The 11243-nt window shown below is 42.2% G+C and overlaps 1 protein-coding gene across 1 annotated transcript; it reads left to right on the plus strand.

Annotated features, from left to right (window-relative positions):
• The first annotated feature begins 9811 nt into the window (after positions 1–9811).
• Positions 9812–10601, plus strand: LOC127307496 (mavicyanin-like). The gene has a single exon (XM_051338220.2). It carries the CDS (start codon positions 9898–9900, stop codon positions 10420–10422), a length of 525 nt encoding a protein of 174 aa, XP_051194180.1. The 5' UTR covers positions 9812–9897; the 3' UTR covers positions 10423–10601.
• The last annotated feature ends 642 nt before the right edge of the window (positions 10602–11243 follow it).

Raw genomic sequence — 11243 nt, forward strand, 5'->3', positions numbered from 1 at the left:
AATATGCTATAGTTAGGGGCCAATGCTCAAAGCTCTTCTCTGGTACTCTCACAAGACGCGACATCAATCGTTGGTACGGTGATCACATCCATTCATTTAAGCATCAAATACATGTGTGGGTTATTCTGGTTTAGAGAAAATGAGACATCACATGTACAATTTATATATTCAATTTTGGGAATAAATTAATAGAAGTAGCATCCTCTCAAGTCGGAAAAGAAATGTTCTAACTTTAATTGGTCTAAGAATTAAAATTATGCTTATAACCCGAGGATCTTGCTCAACTTTTTTTTTATAATGGCTCGATTTATACTCATTCCTTTTCAATGAATAAGGTTTATAAGTTTAGTTAAAAGTCAATGACATCTAACTTTAACCAATGTTCTAGACAAAAATATGAACATTTGCAATATTAAATAAAATATTTATTATAAAATATATTGTCATAATATATTTCCGTTGATATTTCATTCTATATATTTGGTCAAAATTAGTAGAGTTTGAATATTGACTAAATTTATACGGCTTGTTTATTGGAACGGAGGTACTATGTATAGAAAGATGTTTGACTCTCCTATATCCCCCAAAACTTTCCCGAGGCCACGAGAATTTGTTGGTTAATCATGGTCACTGGCACAATGAGTGAGCATCTACTTCAGTTAAAACAAGGTTGATTTAGTTGAGTGGGTTGAATCTTAAATATTTGTGCTTTCTAAGGTTGATACTTTAATATCTATGATTTATAAGTGTAATGTTAATAATATTTATTTAAGTAAGATTCTTGAAAGTAATGACTAAACTATTGATGTGAAATTTACTAAAAATGATCTCAGCAACAATGGTTATGTGAAGAAATTGGGAAATGATTCCCATAGGCAATAGTTGTGGTAGTGGTATCAATGTTTCCAGTGATCTAGAAAGGACTATGAGAACCTTTATTTCGAATCGAAAACAGCTCAATAAGGAGTTCATAGCTAAAATTGAAAGGTTTGATTCTATATGTGAGATGGTAGATCTTTTATCTTGAGATGTATCTTGCATTATTTAACAATATACAACCTCATAGAACCCTTGAGGAAACAATCAAATGACTTCACAATATTGCTATATCTTTGGACGAATTATATTCTTTGGCTTTTTTCTCTAATAATGAATTTTCTATTTCCTCTAGCACTTGCATTTCTACTAACCATGTCTAGGAAATCAAAGAGCTCAAGGCCCAAGTCACCTGTTTGAAGAAAGACTTTGTAAAGAGTTATGAAGGGAAGTCTACACTTGACAATATGTTGAGTGTTCAAAAATCACCCAATGACATGAGTGGATTTGGATTTATCTCCAACAAGAAGAAGAAGTCTTAGATTAACAATAAGAAAAGCCAAGAACAAGGCAAAGATATGGCCAACATTATTTGCTTCATGTGAAAATTGGAAGGGTATCATGTTAGATCTTAGCCATTGAAGAAGAAGACTCTAAGTGAGAAGCAAGAAGGGAAGAAACCTCAAGTTGATACTCAAGTTGAAGAAGGGCCATTTCCGAAAATAATCAAGCTAATGCTCCCATTATGGAGAAATCAAATGAGAATAAAAGGAAGAGAATAACTTGCTACGTATGTCATGAGAAGGGTCACATTTCTACTTCATCCACTCTTGGTACCTCATTCAAACCTTTAATTATTGATGATTTTTATTCTCTTTGGAAGGATGGGGTTGGAACGTTTTTTGCCAAATATGTTGGTGCTCAAAGTTGTGCAAAAAAATATTTGGGCAACAAAGCCTAATGCGATTAAATTCTCAGGACACAACTATGTTGAGGACCAACAAGCTCAAACTTGATCAATAGGTGTTCTTTTGGAGGGAATTGGAGACTTAGCTACATCATGAAGAATTAAGGGATCTGCATCACTTCTAATCTCTCAAGCCAATTCAATTGAATCTTCATGTTTTCATTATATATCCAATGTTCCTAGTGGTAATATGTACTCAACTTACTTATATTAAAAGTTACTCACCCATTTACATGTGTTGGATTTTTCTAGCATGTTGGCATATATGTTGTGCTTCCTACTTGTTTACCTTGAGTTTTCACAATCATAAAGTATGTTTACATGAGGATTACCACTTAGGACTAATATTCAAATATTATATAGTCTCTATGTGGTATTTCATGCATATGAGAAATTCAAATTCTATAATACCAACTAATTATCTCTTGGATATTATTTGAATCTTGTTGAGAAGAAATTGTTTATCACATTATGAGGGAGTATAATGCTTTTATGCATATTACAAGCCTAGAAAGTGTGAACATTTGAGGTACTTCTACTTAGAATTGATAATGTAAATTATCTAGCTCATATGTGGCATGTTAGCTCAAACATGTTCCAGTTTTCCTAAATGTTTTTATTGCTCTTCTTTTGGATCTTGTTTGTAAGAGTTTTTCTTAGCATGGTATTCCATAATGTGTTCCTCTATATCCACTTTGGAAAACCATGTGCTTCAAGTTATGCTAATCACTGCTTTGCGTGTGTAACTAATTGAAATTATCAAAATATCTACCTTCGCACGGTTATTAAGTGCTATCTTTTGCCATATGACTTTTCATTGTGAACATGATCTTGGATATAATTGAAAACTACCACCGAAAATTATTTCCTAGTGCTTATTGTCCTGGGAAAACTGGCAATATATTATTAGGTAAATATTTATTGATCATATTCATATTGGCCTTTGCTTTTATTTTTCTTCATTCATTCTTTTTTTTGTTTATTTGATTCCCATGTGTATTCCATGCCTCTTATGGATCTCTTTGATTTACTTGAACGAAAGTACCAAATAGATAGAGGCGTGCAACTTCCATTATAGAAGAACCGACAAAGCCTTGGACATCAAAAGACACAAAGGTTTTCATATGAAATCCATTTTTATGAACTAGAACTTATCATGAGAATAAAATCAAGCTCTAAAACTTCTCATGGGTAAGATCCAAATAATAACCAATAAAGATGATGTCAACGATGAAAAGGTTTGATCTCTCACCGAATAAAACTATCAAGTTACTCAATCCATATAGTACATCTAATTATCCTATAAACTGGTCTCCTAAATAACACCCCGGACAGGTAAGAAGGAAAAGCTATCAAGAACGAACATTTTACTTGCCCACATTCTACTTGAGCTATATGATGAAATCTCGACCTCTTCAAAATGGAAGTCCTTTCTTGATTGTGCTTGCTTGGTGAAGTCTTGCAAATTTATCCCCATGCTCCAATACGGAAGAGCCTCTACTTCGAGAAGTATCTTCAAACATAAGATATCCTCTAGATGAATCATCCTGAACTTGCACTTAATTTCTTCTTTCTTCATTGTGATGATGTCTTGAAGATAAAAAGAGATATACTTGACATAGGCTCAACCACATGACGAATCTTTGGATCAGTCTTTGAATTATTCCTTGGTCATCATTGATCTTCTTCACTTAATTCTTATTTTACAATCTTGAAGCCAACATATGGTTAAAGATTGCCTATGGAAAAATCATACATGTAAATCTGAATGCAAACATTAGTCCATATGGATTGTCACTAATTACCAAAAGCATATATGGGGTCTCCATGCACTTTAATGGTAAGACCTAGAGGGCACATAGAGTATCTCTTCATCATCGAACGAGCAAATCATAATCTTGAATTATCAAGTCCCTAGACATACTTTTTTGAGGTACCTAAAGATTTCTGTTCTAATCACTGTGTTATCGGTAATGTTTGACAACCCCGAAGTAAAACATTCGGCATGAAGGTACTTGATATTCTGATGGTAAAAATATGTGAATATATGTTAACACTTATACATTATACCAATAACATTGTGACGATGTGATCTCGTAGTTTATCATATGGTTGGGTCTTTCCAACACCATTGTTATGCAAACAATGTGCTCTTACTGTTCATGTCATCCTTGTTACTTTAACAATGTCGATGAGTAGGAATACATAATCGTCATGCAAAACATGACCTAGTCTTTGCGGCGAGACTAGGGAACTTATTTGTGTTTATGTTTCCACACATGCTAGTGAGTTTTCATTTGAACCTCATATTTAAGAACCATAACAATTCTAGCAAATGAATATATACAAATTGTCAACATGGAAATAATAATAACATTTATTATTGTATATAGGGTATATTTCCAACAACTCTAAGATCATTTTTCAAACCTGCTTTGCTCCCATTTAAGGAAAAAAATAATTTCATCATGTTCTTCCTAAAAGTAAGGGAATATTATGAAAGTACTAGTGGTTGCTACTTTCTCAGAGACCATCCGGAAAATCATGAAAAAGGATCAAATGGTATGATCCCTCCCCCACGTAGAATGGAAGGGGTGATCTTTTAGCTTTTGGTATTTGGAGATTCGATAGCTCCTATAGATGGTTAGGTGTGACCATTCAAGCATCTGGTGCGTGTGGACAAGTTCGTGAAGGTTAGGAGGTCACCTTGAAGATCTACTAGTATATATGGGAACAACCTGGGTGATGCTTGTGCTAGAGAATAATTTTTAGTACACAAGTGGATAATCATATGGAAGGGGTGATGCTTATGGGTTAATGGCTAATGTCGATAAACTAGGTTGGATGCTTGCATAGCCTCTCCAAAGGAACGTTTAGAGATGGTGCCAACCACTTAAACTCTGCGAATCAAGCATATGTACTCGTGTCCTTTCTTTAGATTTTAATTTGTTTTTGTATTGCTATTGATGAAGTTATCTGCTCGATGCAGATATTCCATGGTGTTTGTCTTCATTGTGTTATCAGTTCCTTCATTGAGTGTTTGTTTGTGTCATCAACATGTCTTTAATTACTACAATGTGCTTCTTTGTTGGTGCGTTTATCTTCTTGAGGATTTAGATTAGTTGTGGGTATCTTTGATCTTATCTTGTATGTTTGACCTTTTCCTCTATCTTTGATCTTATCCTATTGTGTGTACCATTGACCTTACAATGTTTCCTCATTTAGTGGTATCTATATCTCTTATAAAACAAAACCCCACTAGATGGTCATTTATGTTGTGTATCTCAACATCCAAGTTATCCACATCATCCATTCTATTAGCCATCCAATTGTCCATGTCATCCCCCACTAACATTCATTAATACTCTACATCCAAGCCACACCATCTATTTTTTAAGCCATCCAATTATCCACATCATCAACTTTTAGCTACCAAGTGCATAACCATTTCAAGTCAGTTTTTTTAAGTTAGCCTCTTGACTATTTATGCCAATTGAATCCTGCATGTTCCTACAAATAACATCATATTGCAATCAACTAATATCCTTTTATTTTTTACAAAATAGTCATCGGAGAAATTCCAGCTGCAACGTGCGGGGTATCCTTCTAGTATCCATCATGACTGTTCACTCTGAGTAATCTGTTAATCGCTTGAATAATCTTCATTTTGTTTCGACCTCACTACTATGAAATCTTCCTAAAGCTTTTGTTAATATGTTGTCACTTGAGTACTTTGCAATCCGCTTCAAACTTCCATTTATCCACTGACTGCGTATGTATTGTGTTATGTATAATTTGCATGAAGCTTTTGTTTACTTGTAACATGCATGAAATTTATGTTTATTTTGTAATCTACTTGAAATTTTTGTGTACTAATTTTATGTGAAAATTTGCTGTGAGACACCATTATTTTTCTGAATTTGGTGAAACATGCCGCCGAAATGTGGCTTTTCTAAGTACCATTACAATTTATGATACCTTTGGCAGAACACACCACATGTCCAAAAACAGAAAGATTACCATTTTTTGCTTGCTTATGACCATCGTATGTCCGATTTTGAGCCAGATTTCCCTCTATTTTTAAATTAATTGGGAACCTATTGCTGGGAGACTTGTAAACCCATCGTAACCCAAGTTAGGTTGGTGGGCTCCCTGGTGTTGTAGTCTAGGGCGAGGGCACATGTGGCTCTGGCTAGAGATCTAGTTTTGGAAGCATGGAATCCTCATAGGTAGTTTCCATTCGATGTTGGGGCGCGCTTTCCAGTAGACATGAATTAGTGAAGACAGTGGCAGGCAAGGTAGGTGCGCTCACCTGGGACGCCGGAGGCAGACATGCCAACGAGGGAGGTAGCTTTGCCATGCTAGAGTTCGTCACGCCGCTGCGACCTGCGAGATTTCAAAGCAGAGGAGAAAACGGATCGCATAGAGAATTTGCATGTTTTGTTGGCACAAAAACTAAAAGGCAATGTTGTATTCAGGCTTCTAAAGGTCAAAGTTGCTGCTTTTGACCGTTTGATGTGTTATATCAAATACTCCCTCCGTTTCAAAATATAAGGCGTCTAAGGATTGGTCAAAAGTTAAACCTTACAAACTTTGATCAAATATTTAGAAAAAAATATTTACATCTACAATATCAAATTAACATATTAAGAAAATATACTTTAGGGTGAATCTATTGATAATGATTTAGTATTGTAAATATTTATATTTTTGTGTATAAACTTGGTCAACCTTTAAAAATATTGACTTTTAACTAATTTTTAGACGCCTTATATTTTGGGACGAAGGGAGTATGCCACAAAATTATGAAGGTACATGGTAACGCCACATTTCGGCAGTGTGTTTCAACAAATGCCAGAAGAAAAACAATGTGCTACATCAAGTTTTTCTTTGTTTTATTAGCAGTAATTATGATAAACTTTCATTCATGTCCTCTCTTCATATCATGATTTTCACCTTTTTTTTTTGTGAATCAAAGGGCTTTATTGATTGGACGACATGATTACAATTACTCTCTAGAGTGCCAGCGAGAAATCCCGGATTATAATTAATCCACATGCATCTTCTCCTATCTAAATTAGCTTGCTTAACACATTGACGATGAGAATTTGCTCATCTTTTATCAACTTCGGCCCTACTAACAAAATAAATATCAACTCATAAATTAGGGTTGATAATGGGAAACTTGTTCCATTAAATACGCCTCTGTTTATGTGTGAGAGATTTTCTAGGTTTGCCACATGCCCCCATCCTTATTTTTACCTTGGCTACAACTCGCTAAGAGCATCTCTAGCTGCGTCCCACAAAGCATCCCTAAAGTTATTTGGGGCGTGCTGGACAATTTTTCGTTCCCAGTTGCGCGCCCCAAAGCCTCCTTCCATCCGGTGCGGACCAATACGGTGTCCGACGTTCTGAGCCCGTCCCCGGTCCACATCGGACGCTCCGGGCATGCCGAACACAATGAGAAGCGAGAGGCGGGGAGTGGCAGACCTGACGCGCCAGCGACACATAAAAATTCCACACCCTCCCGCCACATCGCGCCTCTCCCGCCACAACCCGCCCTCCAGTAGCATATTTCTGCCTTCCCAAAAGATTTCACCGCCTCTCCCGCCGATTCATTTCTCCCTCCCGCTGTCGCTACTCTCTCCCATCCAGGGCGCCGCCGACAGGGCCAAAAAACATGGCCAAGAATGCGGCCACCAAGCCGCCGGGCAATGAGGCAACGACGAAAGGGCCGAAGGCGCCCTTCGTGAAGCCACGGAAGGCGCCAGCGGCGAGGGAGAAGCGGGAAGGCTGGACCGACAAAAGGTGGGAGCAAGACTGCATGCGGCGCAAGCTGTCGACAGCGGAGCGGAGGGGGACGGCGGGTGGTGCATCAGGAGAAGAAGTCGGTGGCGGCGCGTGTGCACCAGAAGGCGCTGGCCGCGTGGATCGCTGCTACCAACGCGAGCCCATGGAATACGTCGGGCCCGGCGTACATTCTGGGAGTGGTGTTCCATCGACACCCGGTTTCTTCAACGAGGGCCCTTATGCCACTCCCGGGTGCGTGACACCGAACTTGTCGCCGCGGTACGAGGATGCGCTGTCGCATGGCTGCTTCAATCCCGACGCCATGTTCTACTCCCCGGTGTACGACCCAGGGCCCCAGCGCCAGCCGGGTCCCGGTGCGGACGGCGCCCTGTTCACTGGCTGCAGGGGTACGCTCGAATTCGAGGGCGCCGGTGGTGAGGAGGAGGAGGAGGAGTGGGGGACGAGGGGGTGGAGGATGATGACGACGATGATGATGAATAAGGCGGCGATGAAGAGGACGAGGATGCCGCGGAGGATGCAGAGGATCTCGTGGAGGTTGACACGACCGGCGTGAGGAAGAAGAGGAAGAAGAAGGCCCTCGGGCACACGAGGCCCCATGTGGAAGGTTCTGGAGGATGAATGTCTCTGCGAGTCGTGGTCGATGGTGAGCCATGACTCAATCATCGGCGCCAACCAAAAGTACGGGAAGTATTGGGCAAGGATCAATGCGGAGTTCGATGAGCGCAAGCTAGTCAACAAGGATTACCACACGATGACAATGAAGAGGGGCCAAAAGGCAATGTCAACGCGCTGGGCCATCATCCAGTGAACATGTTCCATGGGTACCATAACGAGGTTGAGACCAGATGCGACAGCGGCACAAACATCAACGGTATGGTGCACCTCTTTTTACGAAATTTTTTAGTGCCTAGTTTGCGCTTCCTTTGATTAGTTCAACCGCGCCATGATGATGTATCGGAAGAACTCGGAAGGGTTTAGGCCTTTCGTGCTGATGCATTGCTATAACAAGCTCAAAACGAACGAGAAATGGCGGTTGACGCGTATTTCGTTGTCGACGGGGAATGATGCTATTGATCTAGATGCGCCGCTTGCAACATCGGTAGGGCGCCCTATCGGCAACAACGCTGCCAAGGCCGCCTTGGCCGACGCAGCGGCGACCGAGAAGACGCAATCGTCCATCACACAGTGCCTCGCCGAGGTCTCCTCGACTCTGCTCTCCCGCGACAAAAAGATCGACGAAAGGTGGACGACGCTGCTCAAGAGGCAAGAAAAGAAGATGGAGCTCAAGAAACGCAAGGAGGACATGTCCCTGCTGACCGTTTCGACAGCTGGAATGTCTCCCCGGACGCGGGCGGCGCACAACTTCTACAAAGGCATAATCCTCGACGACATCGTAACAAATATGGCGGCGGCCGAGGCAGCGGCAGAAACCCCAACCCTGGAGGCAGAGCCGGCACCAACATGCGCGTATGTGACAATGTCTGCTAGTACACCTGCGTCGGCGGCATCAACATCTGCATCGGCGCCGGCCTCGGTGTCGGCGGCGGAGCAAGCACACCGGGAAGAGCACGACGAGATCGTCGTGATCGATGGGCCTACGTTGACTCAGGATGCGTTGTCGGTGTTGCCGAACCCCTTCTTCTAATTTATGTTTAGCTTGCACCACCGGTTTGTAATATGATAGCGCGTCCAGTACTTTGATCGCGGCTATTTAGATCACGACGACTTCGACGAAAACGATCTGAACTATTTGAATTTCTATTTGGGGATCACGTTTGGGGAGCGACGTCCCCTAACGTGACACGAAGAGAACACATCTCTAAATACTCGATCCGGTATCGTTTGGGGATGCTTTGGGAGACGCGGGCTAGAGATGCGGAACTTTCTTTCAATGCTTCCAAGTCAATTACGGAAATTTCGAATTTTCCCTTCTGTGCTAGCTTTGCTAGTTCCGGGGCGACATCACATACGTACTTCCATGCCATATTGTGTTAGCCCATGACGTATATACCATAGACCACGCGGATCGATGTGAAACCATAATGGCGAGAAAAGGTCGACAAACCACCAACCCTGCCTGACCTGGTAATGCGCGTGCTACGTGATTGTATATTCAACTCCAAAGTCCAAATGCTACCACGAACCTACCTTGCGCGTGCTACGTGATTGTATATAAAAGGCCCTTCCTGCACGGCTGCATCATAAACACAAGAGCAACCCAAAGTCCCAAACCCCAACAAGGATCAGCTACATCTGGCATTGTACCTCTTCTGCTTGCTTTACTTCTTCCAGTTCCAACCGCAATGGCAGCTGCTATGAAGATCACCCTCCTTGTCATGGCGGCGATGGCCATCTTGAGCACCACCTCAGCGGCCACATACAACGTCGGCGAGCCGGCCGGCGAGTGGGGCTTCGGCATCAACTACGGCAGCTGGGCGTCCTCCAAGCAGTTCATCCCCGGTGACAGTATTGTGTTCAAGTACTCACCGCAGGCGCATGACGTGCTTGAGGTCAGCAAGGCCGACTATGACTCCTGCAGCGCCGCAAGCCCAATGACCACCCTTAAAACCGGCAACGACATCGTCGCACTCCCCGCCACGGGCACCCGCTACTTCATCTGCGGTATCGCTGGCCACTGCTCAGCTGGAATGAAGGTCACGATCGACGTCGTGTCAGCCTCATCCCCGTCGACACCATCGTCGCCCGCACCAGCCAGCGGTCCCAGCACCAGCAACTCTCCCCCACCGCCATCGCCCTCCGCCGCTACCTCCGTCAAGGTCACAACAGGCCTTGGCCTTGTCGTTCTGCTTGCCAGTCTCATGGCTTGAAGTCAGATATCTGCCGCGACACGAACATACGAGCTGATGTATAGTCAAATATATTGCTAGTATATTCTTTATAGCGAGAGAGAATGATACATTACATGTATGGGCTGCATATTCATTGTAGGGGACATAAAATGATAAAGGCAGCCTATTTTCAATTCGGAAATGAAATTTTCACTTGTTTTATCGCAAGTTAGAATAGTGTGATTGGGGTCTACTCTGCTGGCTCGGCATATCATTTGCAGTTTCTCGGCAGCTTCGCAAAGTTCGACGCTAACAAGATCTGGCTAGCCCAGGTGGAACCCAAATGCAAGATCTTTGCATGGCTCGAACTCCAAGCTAAGCTCCTCACTGCTGACATGCTGGCTATTAGAGGATGGCCTCATGACCCCGTCTGCCCTTTGTGTTTATCTGCCCCGGAGACGGCCGGTCATCTCTGTAAGGAATGCCCTTTCACTACGGCCATCTGGGCCCTTGATACGTCTCCAACGTATCTATAATTTCTGATGTTCAATGCTTGTTTTATGACAATACCTACATGTTTTGTTCACACTTTATGATGATTTTATGCGTTTTCCGGAACTAACCTATTGACGAGATGCCGAAGTGCCAGTTCCTGTTTTCTGCTGTTTTTGGTTTCAGAAATCCTAGTAAGGAAATATTCTCGGAATTGGACAAAATCAACGCCCAGAATCTTAAAATCCCACGAAGCTTCCAGAACACCCGAGAGCCACTAGAGGGGGCCACAGGGCCACCAGATGACAGGGCGGCGCGGCCCAGGGGGGGCGCGCCCCCCTATGGTGTCACCGCCTCGTCAGCCTTCC

This window comes from Lolium perenne, chromosome 6 (genome assembly GCF_019359855.2).
Source record: "Lolium perenne isolate Kyuss_39 chromosome 6, Kyuss_2.0, whole genome shotgun sequence".
NCBI classification, from domain to species: Eukaryota; Viridiplantae; Streptophyta; class Magnoliopsida; order Poales; family Poaceae; genus Lolium; species Lolium perenne.

What these genes read in the sequence shown, in the direction of transcription:
- LOC127307496 (XM_051338220.2), top strand. Translation starts at nt 9,898, where the DNA reads ATGGCAGCTGCTATGAAGATCACCCTCCTTGTCATGGCGGCGATGGCC.